Below are 20,338 nucleotides of genomic sequence, written 5' to 3' on the forward strand. Positions count from 1 at the left end.
ATGTAGGCTACTCTTCTCTTTACACATCAAGATTTAAATTGTGCAAATGTTAAATAAATGTTTTATTATTGATCCCTTGATGCCATGATGTCTTTTCATTTGTTTGTTGGGAATGAATTTGAAGTTTTGTCTCAATTATTATATCTTATAATGTAGCTTATTTGACAGACTGCTGCTCAGCCTTTTCTATTATAACTCCCCTGCACCATAAAGTACATTGCACATTTTTGTTACCAGATAAACAACTTATCACAAAAAGTATAGGAGATATTTTTCAGACATTTATTTTCACACGTTAATCAGTAACAAAAACACATTCATCAATGAGGGCTCCCACTGCAGCAAGTGTCACAAATATATTAGCCTACAGCTCATCTTATGTACAATGATTTCATTTAAGACATAACTTCGAATATTAACGCACATAAATATCATGCAATTAATGCATTTCTTTAAGAAATGAGCTACACCAACGTGTCTTCACAGAGCATCAAACATACAGACACTGTAAAGTTTCAAATGACCAAAGGCTTCAGCAGCGAGGATAAGAGAGTCTGAGCTGCTCGTTTATTAAAGGTGCAGAGCTCAGCATGGCAGCGGGGCAGAACGGAGTCCTGGGAGCCTGCAGGAGTGTCGGAACCAAACAGGCAGCGGGGCCCGACATGAGATGACCGTATCCAAGAGCGCTGTGAGGGCTCTGCTTTGGATCTGGGTGCTGAGGACTGACGGGGGAGGGTTTGCTCATGATACTGTCAATGCTGAAGGAGCACTTTGCCTGCGGGCCAGGCTTTGGCTCAGCGGATTCTGTTGCGCAAAGCTGCGCTCTGAAGTCTTTAGGCCCATTGCACTTCCCGTGGTTGTTCAGAGTTTGTGGTAGAAGGTGATAGGAAGAGGGAGGCATCATGATGCCCTCCTGCAGGGGCATGTACCGGATAGGAGCAGTGGGATGGGGGCTTACCTGGCCCTGTACACAATATGGTTGCCCGTACGGCCGGTAGCAGTTCAAGTTGGAATAAAACATTAGTCCATCTTTGCCGAACTCTGGCTGGTTTCTCTTAAACCGCTTCCTTCGCCTCAGGAAGCTGCCGTTGTCGAACATGTCTTCTGAGGCTGGGTCCAGTGACCAGTAGTTACCTTTGCCCGGGTTCCCAGGCTCCCTAGGGATCTTGATGAAACAGTCATTGAGGGAGAGGTTGTGCCTGATGGAGTTCTGCCAAGCGGGGAACTTGTCTCTGTAGTAGGGAAATTTGTTGCTGATGAAGTCACAGATGCCACTCAGCGTCAGCTTCTTCAGCGGGCTCTGCAGGATGGCCATGGTGATGAGGGCAATGTAGGAGTAGGGAGGCTTCACCGAGCTACTCTGGGCTTTCCTGGACTGTGGTGCGTCTGCGCAGAAACTGTTCTCACTTTCTCCCGATGAGTCCGGCTCCGAAGAGTCAAATTCAGCACCAGATTCAGCTGAGGAGCCTGCGTCTGTGGAGCACTCATTTCGATATAAACGCCCGTGGGTAGGCGTATCCTCGCCCACTATGTCAATCTCATCCTCCTCTAGAGGCAAGGCGGCGTGTTGTGAAGCTTCAAATTCACTGGAAAGAGTCATGGCCACACGCTGAATGTTCACAAAACGCGTAAAAACTCGCCTGTGCCAAAGAGGCCTTAACGGTTCGCCGTGCGCAAAAACCAAAGGCACCTATTCATGCGTAAAAGCGCATATACCGTCTGCGTCTTCTTAAACCTTTGTGTACCGGCGGTTTGCTGTGGTGGTGAGAGCTGAGGCTTTATATGTTGAGAGGCTGCTGCCCTGCAGGCCAGTCCCATTAACCCTCTAAACCTATCACAGTAGCCCCTCACCGCGGGGAGCCTGAGGAAGCAAACACACAGGTGGGGAGGGATCTTGGGTATTCCTCTACTGCATAGACAGCCCACTTTCTGCTGGTAATTTGTTGTATTTTAGCCAGTATGGCAAACTTTTATGCAATTTATTTGATTTGTCAAACGGTTTGAATGAGAGCCAACAATTTACCAGATTACATTCAATAAAAAAATCTCCTATATAAAAAAATATAAAGAACCACAGCTTACTGCTTCACAGCCTATACTAATACAGTGTGTGATAACTGTGGGCTCTATGCAAGCGTTTTATTTTGGATAATCACATTTTGCTCTACATCCAACACAGTGAAAATGATTTCAGCTGGTTTGCAAGTTATGACGCTATCGTCCTGTTTAATCATGTGACTTTACAAATTGTTCAGCAGCAGAGTCGAGGGTGGGATGTTCTGGGGATTTTTAACACCCAGCCTGTAACCCGTGATAAGAAACCAAGTGTTTCTTTCACCCTTGGAACCCCCGCGGGTTCGTTTAGTTTGCCACCTCTGGATGCCCGCGGGTGGTGTGACCATGAAAATGGCCGTGGTAGGGCTTCCCGCAGCCAGCACAGAAAAGAGGCAATAGTCGCCTTAACGAGACCATCAGCATCAGAATTGAGAAGGAAACGGCTCAGCTGCATGGTGCGTTCAGGGCTACAGGGCTCAGCTCCGCTTTACGACCGGGATGAATACGCAGAGCCATCCTCAAAGCAAACCGGTTCAACAGCGGATATGTGCCAAAACCACGCGGCTAAACCATCTCCATTGCAAATGACCAAGTTGGGAAAACTCCACCTATTTCCTCACCTGACTGGGCCTACTGTGTTTGCAATGTGTGTGAGAGATGGTTCTCACATGACCTCACCAAATAAAGCTTAAACAACAAATATCAGAAAACAAAATGCCAGTAATTTGTAAGATATTACTTATGAGGCACCACACACAGCCGAGGAAAGAACATCTCAATGTACTGTAGTCTTACTGTATTGCTGTAGCAACTGTAATTAAAACTAAGCCAGCCATGTGAGATAAGTTTACTCTCCGAGGACAGACAAAGCAGATAAATGACTAATAATAAAAACAGATTACAGTTCCATTGGAAACAAATAAGATTCAGTTTTAAAATGAAATCAGTAACAACTTAAATGTTTCGCTGTAGTAGAAAGGTGAATATATTTACGTCATCACCCAGTGTAGATGCACAGATCTGTAGATCAAAATAATACAGGTTTTCATGGCACTGACAAAATGTTCAGAAACAATAATTAGCACCAGTTTTAAAACATTTTCAGGAAACAAGCCGTAAAGCAATACTGTGCTATGATATTTGAGTTATCACACTTGTGAAACAAACTCTATTTTAATCATCATCCGTTCACTTGATGCAGAACTGAAAAAATTCTGTGTGCCTTTAATAACAATGAAAGCTAAGACGTTAAAGCTCCTGGAGCCCCTTTTTCACACTTTGTTGAGAATCATTGTGAACGTTCCACTTTAACACAAACACCCTGTCTCTGTTATGTTTATAGTCTGCTGTCATCAGCTAGAACAAGCCAAATTTACATGTGATTAAAAACATTAATCACTGTTACAGAAAAAAAACATATTCAGAAAAAAAACTTTATTTTGAATAATTTAAAAATACAAGCAAGGCTGCTTCATTTACAAAGTAGTCTTGTACCAGACTTGATACAGTATGTGTGACACTTTGCAACTTCTAACACTATTTGTTCCAAACTTCAAAAAGTGCAGATTTTTACAAAGCTGTCGTTATAAAACTGCAGAGTGTTGATTACATTTCTATATTTTTGTTGCTTAGTGTGTGCTCACATTTTTTGTTTTTTTAGGGGTTATTTATAGAGGTCATGTTTGGGAAGTTTCCAGAGAGAAGCAATTGACAGCATTTAGCTCAGGCACTACAACAACATAAACACTCTTCTTCTGATATGCTGTAGCTTGGTTGTGATGGATTACCACCTATTCAAAAACTACTGTCTTGATCACTGCAGTAACTTTAGCCATCCGCTGACATACCTCATCCTCATGAAGGAAAGGAATCAACACCTGAAACACAGTCCCAGATTTAAGGATGGCCAAAGCCACAACTTCTGCTCCAGAATCAACAGTTTTTGATGCGAGGTGGAGAGATGAGCTTCTCGCTATTTCCTCTCTGCCCCCTGCACAACTGTAGAAATGAAGTGTTCCTGCAGAACAGACTTGTCCAGGTTCCTGCCTGCAAAAAAGAGTGGAGTAAGCATTATCACAGTACAGCTATATGCATACGTTCACAATCATAGATGTACTGTGCGGGACAAATTTTGCATTTTTGTATTTTCCCTTGACCTGCTGCACAATGACTTAAAGGCTCAACTGAACACTGTCTCTATTTTCCAAATAATCTGTAACATATAACAAACTTTCCAAGAAAATTCCAGGGACATTTTTAGGAAACTGTTTAGAAATTATGAGCCCATAAAACAAAGCGTTACCCAAAACTGTGATGTATTTATAGTATTATAATCATTTTAAGTCACTTATCGGAATTCATACCAGAATCATACAACTTCTTAACCTTTAAGTTAATGAACCACCACCAGTAAGTGAATATTAGCACATTAACTACTTAAAAACTTTAACAGATGACTATCAAAAAAAGCCATTTGAATCAATTTAGGGGAACTCAGTGAATTGGCAGCCTTTACAGTGGTGGTTAAGAATTGTGTAAAGATAAAATATGTCAAAGAAGTGTGTGTTTGTGTGTGTGTGTGTGTGTGTGTGTGTCTTCACCTATGAAGACCAGTCGGTTGATCCGCAGATTTTCCTCCCAAAGCTGTGGAGTCTCATTCAGCTCGTACAGCTCGTGGACCCCCTGCAGCATCATTTGGTGGGCGTTGCCTGCAAATGATACTATGCCCTGAAAACACACATGTCACAAGTCACAAGTGACACATTAACTCACACTGAGTGAAGTGTGTGGAACTGATGAATATAGATAAGAAAGCTGCTGTTATTGATCAGTGCTGCCACTGGGGTGACTACTATGCTCTATTGTACCTTTAACCGGATGACGGTCATGGGTTGCCCTTCTTTGTTTTTGAACATCTTTTCCCACAGAAGATCCTGCAACAGCGGAAAACGGGTGTTTACTTTTCAAAGGACTTTGTTGTATTATAGCTAATTAGTGATGGGAGCAGGGATCCGAATGATGCAGAGTGTCTGTACCTGGATGAAAACATTCAAGGCGTCCTCAGAGAGATCTCCAGCCACTTCAAACGTCACAGTTAAAATACTCTGAGGACGACACATAAAATACCACACAGAAATATTCTGAATTTCTACAAGAAATCTGACATTTTGTGGTTTTGAGAAATGATGGCACTTTGCAACATTTGTGTGAAATACAATGAAATTTAAATACATAAAAAGTACTTTCAGTGGACTCAGGTCTTTACTTAAGCGAAAGCACCAGCAAGACAATGAAAAAACAATCCATTTGCAAGTTAAAAAAAATGCAGCATTATAAATCTGACTGAAGTAAAAGTACAAAAGTACAATTAAGTATCAAAATATAAAAGGTACTGATTGTGCAGAATGGCCACATGCAGAGTGTTATATTTATCATATAATATTAAATGGTTAAATTACACTGAACCACTGGTTTTTTGTTTTCATGTCCTGAGTAATGTTATTTAAAATACATGTTAACATATTTCTGGGTCTCTGAAATTAGCAACGTCATAATGAACATTAAACAAAAGAAGTGTTTTTTACGCCCTGGTTGATCGCTTGGTCAAAGACCGTGTCAAAAACCACAACTCCCAACAACGGCACCTCTCTTTATCTGCCCACCCTCTCGCGCCTTTCTCTCTCTCTCTCTCTCTCTCTCACACACACACAATCTGTCCTCTCGGTACTTCCTTGCAGCATTAAAAGAGCACTTTGCAGATATTTGGGGGTTTTGTGTTGAAGTGTTAAGGTTACACACTTCCTTGTCATTTGGTATAACAACAGAAAAACAGCATTCTCATTTACATGAAAAGAGCAACATGGGGAAGGAGGAGGGGGGCAGGGGAGGTAGGGGTCTGAGGGATGCTGAGCTTCATGCGGGAAAGGGAACCAGGAGAAAACAGACAACAATACCATTATTTGCCCACACAAACAACCCTCAGCTGCCCTCATCCTGTGATAAAAGTTCATGGTTATAAAGCACGGCTGAAGACAACATGAGGCCTAATTGCTGCGTTGAGTCATTTGCTCTAAAGCCTGATGAGAACATCAAGAGAGATGGTATGAAACCAATCCTGAAATAAATATTTTTTCATAATTTACATCTTCACAGAAAAGAACTGGACTGAATGATTTTTAGGTTTTAGGGATACATTGTATTTTTTTTTCTTTGAAATTGGCACACTAGAGGCTTCCCATTCATATCTGACATTCAGTTGCTAATTATCCGGTCAAACATGGTCTGTGTGCTACCTTTTTATGACATCTGCATTCAGCTCAACAACTGTAAAGCCATAATATGTAGCCGAGACTCTAGTCAGTCTAGCCAACACAGAGCGCCCAGTCTCTTTAAGTCTAGAGTGAATTAATGTCTGTGCTCCCGTGTACGACAGAGACTCCATCTATTTGTAGTGTAACAAGAAAACATCAAAAGCCTTGAGTTGATCTCAACACAAAAACCAAAGTGGGGAGGGAGTTTTCACTACAGTGTCACAGCCTGGGGGAATGCAAGGCACAATTTTAGCCTCAGGAGAGCGCATCCCCTTTTACTCTGTAGGAAATGATGTGTTGAAATAAATTAGCAAACAAAACAAGGAAAACTGGAAGAGAGTAAGTACGGGGAGTGAAGAAGTGTGAAACAGTTAAGGGCACACAAACAATACCTTGTCAAGATGAGGCCGTGTGGGTTTCACAAGCTGGAGCTTCTCTGCTAGACTTTCAGAGGAGAGAAATGTTTTAACACCATGACATATTTTTCCAGTTTTATTCCATAAATGAAATTTATTTCACTTAAAAAAAGGCTCAAAAGATGACAGTGCTGCAATAAATCCAATAAACTAATGAATATTTTTTTTTAAATAATTTTAAAGTTTAAAATACATTTTTTAAATGTGTTCCCAAGAGCATCTCTCAGCTGTAATACATTGTTTTTTTGTTGTTCATTTCTGGGGCTGTATTTACCGCCTGTGTCAGTGAAAAAGTTGGCATGGAAATGATGTGAATGAATGATGAATGAATAACTTTATGCTGTGTTCCTCTGCTCGTTATAGAAACTGTATTCATTATTTCATAATCATATTTCTGTTTAATCCTGTTTTTGTGGCATATTTTGTCTTCTCAATTTGTTTTTGTAGCTCACTGTTATTGCTGCCTATTGTGAAAAATACATTTTTATTATCAGTGAGGATTTCCCGGTTAAATAAACTGACTGTCTGAAGAAGTGTGTACAATGAAGTACAAACAAACACACTTGAGCTTTTTTATTTCTTTTATCAACATCCTTCATCTTTCCTGCAGAAGAAGACTGGACTATTTTTCTTTGTGTTTTGATCACACAGTAGAACACAAAGTGTGCTGTATCACTGCTTAATGACACAACTCTGAATGGACTTGTGAAAACTTTAGAAATGGCGATTAAACCCTACAAAACACCAACCACCACCGCCCCCAAATAAACTACGGCCCTTGTTCTCCAAAGCAGACCTCACAAGGAGGCTAAATGTTGTGCCCAGCAGCTTGAGCCCTGTGTGCTGTTAGTACCACACAGGCAGAGCGGCGGGGGGCCGCTTCAAACAGCCAGCATGGGACTGAGTGGAGGAGGGGCCTGGATTCTAAAAGGCAGGGGAAAGGAGCTATCTGTTGGGACACGGGGGACTCCTCAGGAACCAGTGGACACACACAGCTCTAATCCTCTGCAGCTGGTCTCAGAGACACTGACTGAGGGCATGTAAGAGAGCTTTAACACCGCGACCCATTTCATTCACATGAAGGGATGAACACTGACTCTATTCATGAGAATGACATTCTACAGGGGATACAATATGATGACCACCCTGTGGTGTAACAGGGGGACGCTCAATAAAAGAGTCTGTTAATTAGAGGGAAACACGGTGAGCAACAGTATCAGAGACTGCTGGGTACACAGTTCAGACAGCCTAGCAACAAAGGCCATTTAAAAGAGAACATCACAGGCATGCTCAATATTATCAGCAGACTCACTGATTACAGCATTTACAGTATTTCAACCTATATCTAACAATTACAGTGAAGTCATGTTCAGTATATAGTTTGAGTTAATCTAAAAAGTGTCCCCGTTTCATAGTTTGTCCACCAGAGAGCAGTTTATTTCTCTTCTTGTTGTGAAATATATTTATTTTCTTCCTGACATTTCTTCTCGTGAGGATTTTGGAGTTATCCCTATGAGAAATGTTGAGGACAGTATATCACTCAATCTTAAAATGAAACCCTGCATTCATTTTGCAAAACGCTTGAAACACTTGATTATCAGTATTGGTATCGATATTAGTATCGGGCTCAAAAATCCAGTCTTGGTCATAAGATACTGATTGCGGCACTAAATTCAGTCAAATTTAAGTTTTATTTTAAAAACATCTATATTAAACTTAAATTAAATATTCAAAATAAGGGGCAATGTGTGTAAAACTGTCAGCTGTATCACACGTGTACTTATTTACACTGGGTTGTGACTGAGTGGTGTTACATCTTGCGATTTTGTCCGGGTCATTTTCTTCATTTGTGCGGCTGCATTTACAGCCTGTGTCTGTAAAAATATTAAACACATCCTCTTTGAGCATTTTATTTCTATCCATTTCCTTCCTGTTTTATGCAGGAAAATATATTTTTTTTTAAGAAATATGTTGTCATTTCTAACATGTAAATTAGAATTAGTGATCATATCATTTAGTAATGTTCATTTCATCGTAAAATGTTCCACATATCTTCAGTATATCTTCAGTTCTTTAATAATGAAATCAGTGCCTGTCTGACTAATATCAATTCTAATATCAATATCAATTCCAATATTGATATTAGGCTTAAAAATAATGCATGTGTTTTTTAAAAGTCAGTTTCATTTATACATTTATAGTCACTCATTTTTTCTGAACGAATATATTTTGTGTACTTTAGACTTAAATTGGACAAAACCAACTCACTTGGCTCCATCCTTACTGTCAAAGGAATGCAGATCCAGGACTTCAGAGAGATCCACCCTGTGGAAGAAGATCACTGCTTATTTGACTTTTTTCCAGTTTAATTTAAAACCCAGCCACACCATAGGGGGAAATAAATTAAGCGAGAAATCTCAGCGCTTGCCACAAGTTGGCTTAAACTAACATTAAGGGTAACCGAGTGAACGAACTCAAGCAAAAAGTTGTGGGAATGTTTTTCCGATTAACCCCTCACTGCACGGTGTCTTTCATCTGCTCACCCTGGTTTGAACTCGGGGGGGGGGGGGGGGGGGGGGGGGGGGGGGCAAAGCAGATCCAAAACACACCAAAACCTTTGATACACACTGCTTGTGTTAGCCAGATGCTACCTGGGTCCAACAACACACAACGTGCTAACACAGAGGGTGCATACACACACACATATTCGTACGTATGCACACTGATGCAACCATGTCAGCTTGAACACCCGGGGTCAAAGAGCAAAGACTTGTGGGTAACTGGACACCATTGAAGGTTTAGTGTTTACTCAGGGTGCAGCAGTTTGTGTATTTATGCTTGTGTGTGTGAGTGTTGGGGGGGAGGGGGTCTCATGAGCAGTGTCACGTCTGAACTGCTTCATCTTTGATACAAAGATCTGAGGAGCAGCAGCACGTGGAGTTCATCTGTTACACTAAACAAAGCAGGGAACCTGGCCACAGAAATGGTGCATGACCTTATCACACAAAATGATCCAGTTTTTGTTAAAAAAATAAAAAATAAATAAATACTTACTGTGATCTCTGGCTTTCTAGAATCTTGACAAGACCATTTATTGATCTGAAGTGAAAGGAAAAAATGTCCTTACCAGGCTACGTGTAAGGTAACATTATTGACATATGCAGCTTAATACAAGACCACGAATGAAAAAGAAGTGTAACAGTAGAGGGAGGCAGATGACAAGCAGCAGAAAGTACGGGAGTGTTGACCTGACAGCGTCTCTGACTTGGTTTAGTTCCTCCTCCTTCACCAGGTCTGTCTTGTTGATAATGGTCAGGTCAGCGAGAGCGATCTGTCTGAAAAGACATATACATAACATTGTGTTTGTGTGGCAAGTGAACACGCTCTTCAAAATTTGCACAAATTGCCCATAGAAATGTTCAAAATTAAGCTCATATGTAGAAACAACACTAAACCGACAAAAATCAGGATGGATGTCATTGCTTTGTCAATTTGTTTCCTCTTTCTGTGTGTATGCGTAGGAGTGTTCATGGGTGGCAGTGGGCAATATATGCCAAACTCAAATGGGAGCTGAGTGCTGTTTAGTTAAGAGGTGAAAACACAAACAAAGACAAAGAATGCAGCGGGTTGCGCAACTGGTCTTTCTTTTGTGTATTTGTTCAACGACAACACTATACAGCTGCTGGAGGAGACAAACAGAGATGCCCAGGGAGACAGACAGACAGGCGGCAAGAGCACAGTAGACAGCAACTTATGAGACCTGGTGTGGTGGATACTGAGCCATTTGTTCAGTCTTTAAGGCATATTTCTGCATTTTGGGAGGTAAATGTATTTGCTTTCTGTCACCCGCTCATGTCAACTTAGCGCAGAACCTGCATTAAACGTACCTGACTGCTTCATTGACGAGTCCATCTCCCTTTTCCTCTGTTAGTTGCTACAGAAAGAGGAGACAGTGGACATAACTGACACATGCACCCACAAAATGAAAGACAAAAGGGATTTAAAAGTGTAAAACTGCTCATGCTGACCATATACATTTCCGACTTAAAACACACTCTTGAAAAGAATTTAAATATCAGTGCTTTGTTCCAAAAGTCAACACAAGATGTGACAGATAAATTAATAAAAGGAATGCCTGTATTTCATCATTTTGTGAACCAAGTGACTTTCTCAACACATGAAACCACAGGAGATCCCTTTTCATTTTGTTTGTGTCCTGTTCTTGCACAGAGGACGCAGCATTTTCCAAAACAGTTTCATATCTGATAACAGACAGAGTCCGAGGTGTTAATCTGGATCCTGACCCCTGAGCGTCAGTCTGACATGAATCTGTCACTGCCTGAATCACCACAGCTTTAACTCTGAAGAAATGAATGACAAAAACATATTAAAGAAAAACATAATAGATTGGCCGATTGCTGCTTTTCACTCAACAACCTCTGTATCAAGAGACAAAGGCCTTTCCGAGGGTGTGAGGCCAAGGGCTCAAGTTAAACTGAGACCTCTCAGAAAGATGGAAATTTCATGAGACAGGTGATGGGAGAGGCAGGTGAGTGCATGTGACAGTCCTATTACAATGTTCACATCTCTAATATCAATTACACCTTCACTATGAGTTATCCTCTCCTTCTTTCTGTCATGATCTCCTTCATCCCGCCTCTCTCCATGCAGAGGACAGAGCAACACCTGGGTCATGAAATGCATCACCTCGCTGTGCCTGACACCTTCAAATTAGAGCCCATTATCTAGGTGTCACATATTCTGTTCCTTTTAAATACCGCAGGGAGGGCAGGGTGTGTGTGAGTGCGTGCTGCTGTGCACTGGGGGTATAAGAACAGTCCCACAAGTTACACTGCTTATTTTGGCTTTAAAGTAATTCTAATAAATTTCTTTTACAAGCAAATACTGCAAATATGCCTCAAAGTTTGGCAACCACATTATAAAGGTTGCAACTGATACCGACTTTTAATGCTGTTTTTGATTTATCAATGATTCAAAAAGCCTCTAAAATGTCAGAAAATAGTGAAAAATGCCCTTAAAATTTCCATTAGATTATTTTAAATGTTTTATCTTATCTGATCAGCAGCCCAAAACCCAAAAATATTAAATTTACAGGCAGACCGAGAAAAGCAGCAAATTTACACATTTGAGAGGCTGGAACCAGCAAATGTCGAGCATATTTGTTCAATAAATGACTCGAGAGATTAATCAACTATCAAAATTGCTGTCACTTAATTTTCTGTTCCTTAACGTATCCACTTGACTAATATGATTGTTTCAGCACTAGACACAATGCAGCTTTTCAAAACTGAAAAGCCCCTCATCACATACCTGTAGTCCATACTTGGCATCAATCACGGTGACGATGCCTAAGATGAACAAAACATACAAGTTATTAAGGATCAATGGATTAAAGACAGCAACACAACATGTGCACATTCTGCTCCGAATGGCAGTCGCCTTTTGGTGTTTACCTTTGTCTGATTGCTTACACTACTTTCTCAGCTAACTGAAGCACACTTTTGGTCCACTAGCCTGACACAACAGAGCAGACAGCTGAGTATTTAGTGTGAGGCGCAAGACACCATTCATGCAAACAGACACACACACACACACACACACACACACACACACACACACACACAAATACACACACCAGTAAAAATATGTCATCCCTACAAACAAGACCATTTGGGCAAGCCACAAACAAAAGCCTCTTCAAAATTGTACTGGAATTGGAGCCATTACAGACACAAAATAGAAATATTTAATCATAGCACTGAACAGTGACAGTATTTATAAATCCAGAGACATAATGCTGAATGCTTGATCCACAAGGTAAGTAAAAAGTGGTGTTAATCAGTCTTCAGTTAAGAGTTTGAATTACAGTGCCACCATTAATCAGTGTGATGTGATTGGCAGCACTAAAATGCACTGTTCATTTTAAAATACAACAGGCAGACCACTGATATCTGAGAAATCAGGTTTAGTGCGGCAGACAAACAGAGACTCCAAACCAGTTTCAGTGCATCAAAGGCAAAGAGTCATGTGTTATTACAAGTTTCTTACCATCCAAATAGATGTCACTGCCAAGCTCTGCATCAACCCAGAACATGGAGGCCACAGCTCCTGCCAGAAAAATTAAAATCATCAAAAAGTGTCAGGTGGAGAAAAGTAAACAGAAGCCTTGAGATGTTTTAATTAAATTTGACTAACTTCTGCAAAAGAAGGGAAAGTTGATAATAAAAATACAGCTCTTGGCATGATACATGGGAATTACTAAAGTTAGTAGAATTATAACACTGGCAGACATTATAAATGTTTGACACAAAGAAGAAGACTGATAAGGCAAAAACTATTAATACAATAAAGTAGCAATTAGATAATGGTTTTCAGAATGCATGGGCAGTCACTTACTAAGTCATGTTACCTCTAAGCTTAAATTCTGAATTCTTACGGTGAAGTCAGGGCCGCAACTAAATGTTATTTTTATTGATTTGTTTGATTTGTTTAAAGATTATTTTTCAATTGATTAATTAATCATTATTATAAAGCATCAGAAATATTATGAAATGCTCCTCACAATTTCCCAAGTCCACGGTGACTTTTTAATTAATTGTTTTATTTACAATAATTCTAATTTATTAGCAATAATATCAAACTGAGTCCTCACGTTTGAAAAGTTGGAACCAGCTAAATTATGACATTTTTACTTAAGAGATATTGTATTAATTGATTATGACACTAGCCGTTAATTGTCTGTAGATAAATAAATAATTTCAGCACTAGATTTTATTCAGTAACATCCACATCTAAAGTATTTGTGCTTAAAGTTGGCACCACAGTACTTTCAGAAACGCTGGATGCTTTTTTTTCTGACTGAGATCTGTGGAGCAGATAAAACCAATATCAGAAGCTTTCAATTGTTTATGTCCTGCTGGTACATTTGGTTTGTTTCTATTTTCCTGTGAACGTGGTTATTACAAGACCCTATGTTACCATGCCAGCCACAGCTTGTTCACATAATGCGCTTTTGTCAAACTGCCAAGCGAGAATAAGAAAGCATTGTAAATATTTGATGGATGTGTAATGAAAACGCTGTTTTTGAGTGGCATGTTTCACATAACTCATCCAACCTCTTCCTGAATGGAAGGGGAGAATCTCCTGGGGGCCCTTATGATTGACAGCACTGCCGCAGCCAATGACAGACCTGTCCCGGCCGATAACAAGCCTGTCTCAGCCAATGACAATGCAGAGATGTGAAGACAGCCCCGAGTCTGAGCGTGCCCTGTTGGTTCTGTCTGTGAGGCCAAGTGGTGTGTGTCTGCCCATGCTGCTACCTCCTGACACCTGTCACTTAGTGACACACCCTGATCACCACAGCGCTCACCCTCTGATAGCCCAACATTGATTTCCTGATTCAAATCTGAGAGTTGAAGGGACAGGTAGGGTTTTTTTCATCTGCCATGATGGAAATAGGCTCCTTGGATGCTCCTGTCACAACTGCACCAGTCTGGTCCTCAGAGTTACAAAATGTTTCACTTTTGATGTGGGTTTTACAAAGAAGTCTGCAGAGGTTTAAGCATTATTTAGAATAAAGAGAAAAGGGGATTCGTGGGACTGCTTGATCCATAGTTCATCCCTAAATATTGTGATAGGATCACCAAGTTGTTCTGAGTAAAATAAAAAGATAGGAGACTATAAGCAGCGAAGGTCTAAATCACAGTTCATTTACTTAACGTAGAGTCTAAAGTGGTCATTTTAATAGTGAATATTCATTAAGTAGATTCTAATGTGGCTTACAGCTGATCACAGATATCTATACATACAAATCAAATATACTACTGAAATCCAGTTTTCTTTATTTCACTGCTCACTATCAGTATCAATTCTGCTATCAAGTGAGTCCTGAGTACATTTATCAAAAACACACAATAATAACACTGCATCAGACAGCAGTAATGGTCTGTACAGCCTGTGAAGTATGCTACTGTTGAGATTTTAGATATTAAGGCCTACAGACCAATTTGCCGTTGGTAGAGATACTGTATACATCCCACCTCTCGAAAGCCTTTCAAGTGACCGCTAGGGGCTGGTGATGGAGCCAAACTTAAATGTTTCTGGGACAATGTGACAGAAGAACATGAAGACCTTACTCAGCTTAATTTTTTACAATTATACTGTACTGTCAATACTAGCCATTTGCAGAAGTTGGTCAGTGTTCATGTGATCTTTCAGAGTATGTCCTGTCATGAGACATCCAGCTCTGTTTAGCACTTGTGAAAAGGATGATTTGAATTTGGTTTGTGTCATGTGTTGTGTATGTGGACTGTAACAACCAAGTCACTGCCTCCAGCCTACACACACCTTCAGGTGAAACAGCTGGTGAGTCCATGAGGTTTGACAAGGGGCAAATAACTGTTTATCTGCTGTTTTGAGTTTGAAACTAAATTCTAAATAAAACAAAACAACTGTAAACCTAATCCATGCAAATCAAATAAAGATTTATGCAATAATTGCTTTTACTTTAACTTGCAAATGTATACCTGGATCAGCAAGTCCTGTGGTTTCTAACAGGATGTAGTCAAACTTTCCTTTCTTCTCCATCAGGTTCTCGATGGCTTTAAGACCATTGTCCCTACAAAAGTAATAAAATAGTCACACATGATTAAAACAAGGCATCTGCAGAACTCAATCAAAATATCCACATTATTCCTATGGTACCACAGTACAAAAAGTAATACAAAGCAAGATTGCGTTCTGTAAGTCCAATAAGCTGAAAACCAGACAAACATTATTTCAATAAAATAAACATAAAACATTATTATTATTATTAACATTATTATTATTATAATGACATAAACATGATTTTGCACCTACAGCAGATCCCAATTAACACAGTAGGTCATACATGTATGAAAACATTTATGCATTATTATTATCTTTGCAGTGTAAACTGGTCAAATTTGTGATAAAAACAAAGTAACAAGGTCAAAGGAACCTTTGATCCTGTTCTATTGTAACAATGGGTGACAGTTAATCTCCATACTTGACAGAGCAGCAGAGGCAGCCATTTCTCAGTTCCAACCACTCCTCATAAAGCTCTCCTGCCTGGCTCACCGCAAGGGACTTCTCCAGGGCGCTGCCTGCAGTAGCAGCAATTAGAGTCACTGTTAGAGACTGAGCAGTTTGTACCAAAGAGGTCAAATTGTTGCCAAGAAATTTGAACAAAACTAAATGGAAATCTGCAAATTTCAAAAAACTACATGCAGGGGTTTAATGGCACCCAGAACTGATTGTAGATCAGTTCTATTGAAAAAAGAAAACTGGTCAAAGCAGCCTAAACTGCCTAAACATAGCAAAATAAATGCACAACAGCATAAGCAAAGTGCCATATGAAATAAAGCTGAGTTCAATACTAATGTAATGTAATATAGTAAAAAGTGTTACTATGCTGCTCTCTTGTGGAGCTCTCTGGAAACACAACAATCAGACTGGCAACACATTTGTAGTATTGATTTTAGTGAAACTTTTGACTGAAGAAGTTGTGTATACTAGTTTGGAGTTCTCCTGAGGACATGATGAGTTTACCTTCTCCAAATTCATTGAGTATGACAGCAATGCGCTTGTTGTGTTGTTCTGTTAATATGTAGTTCAGGAGTGTGGTCTTTCCAGCACCTACAAACAGGAAAACATTGGATTTGTGAGGCAACACTTGGTCATTAGTGGTACCATTAGTAGCTACCACTTCTCCAGTACTCATGATAACCTTTAATCATTATGAGAGTGAACAATACTCTGGTCTAGGATCCGAGCTGGAGGATGGAGTTTCAAATGCGTGAGATTATAATCCTGTTGCTAATCTTATTAAAATTGTGAGTAACACATAGTCTCTCACCGAGGTAGCCTGTGATGATGGTGACAGGTATCTGCTCTGCAGGAGGACCAGGCTGAGTATCAATTGGCACCAACTCTGGGCAATCATCCTCCTCCTCCATCACCATGCCATCCATACCAGAAACAATGTTTGGCTGCAGGGGCACAAGATGGATCTGGTGATGAATCAGTGCACAGAAACATTATAAATAGTTATTAACAGATGTATGTGTATATAGCAAAACCAGGAGGACTCTGATCTAATCAATGACACTTGAGTCTTCTGCAGAAATGCATAGATGTGTTTCAAAAGCATCATGCAGACCCCATCACCTACTGCAACAGTCACTGTGAACTCGCTTCATTAAATAATTTGTCAGATTTAATAATGTTCGCAAATATTCTGCAAATAAAGCAGGATTTTGGTAGCGTCATAAACACAACACAGCCACACTCAAAACATAAAGAAAACTAAATGAATTCACTGCCTGCAGCATTAGCACCAGATTAGCACTCAGTAAGTAAGCAGTGCATGATCACAGCCTGCACTGACTTTATCTTAACACATGCTCAGTGACAGCAAAACAAGCCGAGTCTTCTTCACTTACAAAGGCTGTATAGTAATTACCAGGTCGTTCCTCTAGTAGACGCCGGTAATCAAAGTTTTCACCAAGAAAGTTAGCCTCTGCACGGCTCTAGCTTTACGTTTTGACAGAGTGCTACCCTGGAGAGCTTCCGTTGAAATCCTGGAACAGCGACAATTGTTCCGCTTTAGTTCACGGTTCGTCGGGACACAAAGTCTAGACAGGGAAGGAGGTTATGAATAACATCAGAGTTACCGGAAATTTAACAGAATAATTAAAACCCTTTCGTGACGATAATTACACTAACATTTTTGTTTTCTCCGTCTCAAAAGCACTTTCTCCAAATAAATTCGTTGTAATGATAAGTATCCGCCACAAGAGGGCGACAGGAACCAGTTTATGATATACCCTCTTCACAAAGCAAAGTGTCTATGGATTAAACAAATTATCAGAAATAAAATTCAGGAAATCATACTAATATTATTTTGTAACAGTGCAGCTTATATTATAAACGGAAAACCACAAACCTGCCATCTTATACTTTTCTAGATGAGTATTAAAAAAGAACATAGAACATGATTATGTCTATCCCCTAAATGTAAACACATTAAGGATAATCATTTGAAGCTCCTTGTACCCGGCTGTGCTGTACTATATTAATCTATGTTGCAAGTCTCTTATTGTTTTTGCTTTTATGCATATAGGTGTGGAGTAGAAGGGGTACATTTGTGGAGTTTCTTTAAATGAAGACATTTAGTTTTATTTGTGTTTTATGAGTAAAGATATACTTATTAAAGATATGCTATGTGATAAATGTTCTGTAAAATTCATGATGAGACTAGACCCAAACAGGATCATGACATCTGGGTGTCCCCTTGGAGAAGTGAAGAAGAAGTGGCTAGGGAGACAGATGTTTGGGGTGTCTTTAACCTGTTGCCCAGATAAACAGAAGCATAACTATAACTATTGCTAAAGCCTACAGTATTTCAATTAGTCTAGTTTTCTAGTGTAGCTAAAACATTTTCCATATCAAGCCCAATCAGTATATTTCCCTTCTCTCTCAGAGCAGATATTTTGTCATAGCCAGTAAAACACAGGTGTAACTAAAAACATTTATTATTGCTCTGTTCCATATAGATGTCCAGTAATATACAAACATGTGTGTAAAATGAAACAGAAAGTGCCATCAAAAATACCAAACTAAAAACTAGAATGCATGGCATGCATTTTAGTTTTTAATTTAGAATAAAAAATGTAGTTTTTAGATGTGAAAATTATAGCCCTTGTATAAACTTTATACCCTGTCTATTATACAGAGAGTATTTAATGGGTGAATAAGGGAGTGATTTCCAGGTCCCCAGCAAATGCTTACTAAAAATTCAGCAAATTCAACTTATGAAATTATGGTCTATTCAAAAAATAGTTAAATATCATTGCTTAACATTTATTTAAAAACTTAAATAATTGAACGCTACCCAGGATTGAGCGAGTAGTTCAAAAATACTGCTGTGGTATCTCAGCTCAAAGGTTACAGGCAACTTTTAAGGTGGAATGTGGAACGCTTCAGTCACTTCATAATTGGCTCATGAAACACTTAAAAATAAATATGAATTTCAACCAGGTTACCAGACATATTTCCTCTCTTCGAAGCATCATTCTGGAGAGCGTACTGTAAACATACTGTTTATTTATGGAAATTTTGAAGGCTCAGTCATCGGCCCACTGATAATCACCTTACTCAGAGTTCTTTGAATTTGATATGATACAATTGTATTGTATGCAAATAATGGAAGGCCATATTATTTTCCCATTCTGCTAAACATCCCATTAACTAAAATGTTTAAAAGGATAACACTCCCCTGGAGTTACCATTCTATAACTCATGCTCCTCAGATAGCTCAACTCCAACCTATTGACCTTGTAAAAGAAATCCCTCTTGAATATTGAGAGCTGCTACATCTCTGAAGAATTAGAGACTTGATGTGATGAATCAAATTCTTTTATTCATTCCACATGTAAATAAAACCTCAGCGTGGTTGTTTTCTGGTAGGACTCTCAGGGTGCCTTGCTTTATATACCATCAACAAACAAAGGAATAACAGTTGCTGACTCATGACAAGGTTGATGCAGTCAGTCATACAATCAGGTGTTGATCAATCTTTCCACTGTACAATTGTCCTTTAATGTTAACTCTCTTTCTTCCTCTAATCCCATAGAGCAATTAATAACCCTTCCTTTCACAGCCATTCATGCTTTTTCAATGAAATACAGACACCACTTCTTAATTATACAAGCCCTCTATAGCTTTCTTGATATCAATATCTCCACAATATCTCTATTTTACTGCCTAACAGCATCAGAGCCCCATTCATTGGTCTCTAACTTCAGGGGAGAGGGCTGCATGTTCACAAATATTGACCAAACTGCTCTGGGTCACAGGAATAAGAAATGTGAATATTTAAAAGGGTTGGGTTCTCCTTTAAAAGTACAGTCCATGATTATATTATGGTGTTTCCACCCTCAACACATCTGGTGCAGAAAAATAAAAGACTAAAATATGTTGAAATAAATTAAATTAAATAAATTGATAAAAATGTGATAAATGTTAAGGTCATTATAGAAGCTTGTAGGGCACTTTAATCAAATTATCATGTAAACTTGGAAGTGTAATTTCCCACACATGTATGTGTTCTAGGATAACACTGGACTTGACATCATGAATGTGACCAAAGCAGGAGAAGCAGTCAGCAGGTTCCATTTGAAAGCATTTAATCTTGTGCTTGCAGTCAGTCACGTGTGAATGGTTACAGGGGAGTGGTTATATTTCTACAAATGACAGAAAGCATACATACAGGTCAAATTCCATTATATTATCTTGATTAAAGCAACAATCAGAATCACTGCATCAGTACAGTCTCACGTTAAATATATGATCATGTGAAAACAAACCAAGGAGATTAGATGTACAACTTAACAGCAAAATAAACATGACTACAAAACAATATAATGAAATAAACTACTCACTCAACGCACTCAGGAACAAAGGTGAAATGATGGAGGGAAGCAGCTCAACTGAAGGTCAAACAGAGAATGAGCT

The 20,338-nt window shown here is 39.4% G+C and overlaps 2 protein-coding genes across 5 annotated transcripts; both read right to left on the reverse strand.

The window, feature by feature from the left end:
• Positions 1-404: 404 nt before the first annotated feature.
• On the reverse strand, positions 405-1,734 carry foxd5 (forkhead box D5). Its single transcript, XM_071483221.1, has one exon. It carries the CDS (start codon positions 1,598-1,600, stop codon positions 533-535), a length of 1,068 nt encoding a protein of 355 aa, XP_071339322.1. The 5' UTR covers positions 1,601-1,734; the 3' UTR covers positions 405-532.
• Positions 1,735-3,474: 1,740 nt separating this feature from the next.
• cbwd (COBW domain containing) lies at positions 3,475-17,404 on the reverse strand. Of its 4 annotated transcripts, none has more exons than XM_071483216.1 (16): positions 17,266-17,404; positions 16,680-16,833; positions 16,373-16,459; positions 15,831-15,927; positions 15,328-15,419; positions 12,851-12,910; positions 12,113-12,150; positions 10,669-10,715; positions 10,030-10,116; positions 9,836-9,880; positions 9,050-9,106; positions 6,758-6,809; positions 5,091-5,159; positions 4,923-4,988; positions 4,656-4,782; positions 3,475-4,101 (listed from the first exon to the last, which is right to left on the reverse strand). In XM_071483216.1, the coding sequence occupies exons 2-16, from the start codon at positions 16,792-16,794 to the stop codon at positions 4,028-4,030; spliced, it is 1,113 nt and encodes a 370-aa protein (XP_071339317.1). In that variant the 5' UTR covers positions 16,795-16,833; positions 17,266-17,404; the 3' UTR covers positions 3,475-4,027. The 4 variants fall into 4 exon arrangements, with proteins under 4 accessions (XP_071339317.1, XP_071339319.1, XP_071339318.1 ...); XM_071483218.1 differs by having other exon boundaries at positions 17,286-17,390; XM_071483217.1 differs by having other exon boundaries at positions 3,889-4,101; positions 16,680-16,812; positions 17,266-17,401.
• Between the last annotated feature and the right edge of the window lie 2,934 nt (positions 17,405-20,338).

The sequence above is a fragment of the Trachinotus anak genome, unplaced genomic scaffold (genome assembly GCF_046630095.1).
Source record: "Trachinotus anak isolate AG129_WGS33_773 ecotype Australia unplaced genomic scaffold, CSIRO_AGI_Tana_v1 ptg000008l, whole genome shotgun sequence".
NCBI classification, from domain to species: domain Eukaryota; kingdom Metazoa; phylum Chordata; class Actinopteri; order Carangiformes; family Carangidae; genus Trachinotus; species Trachinotus anak.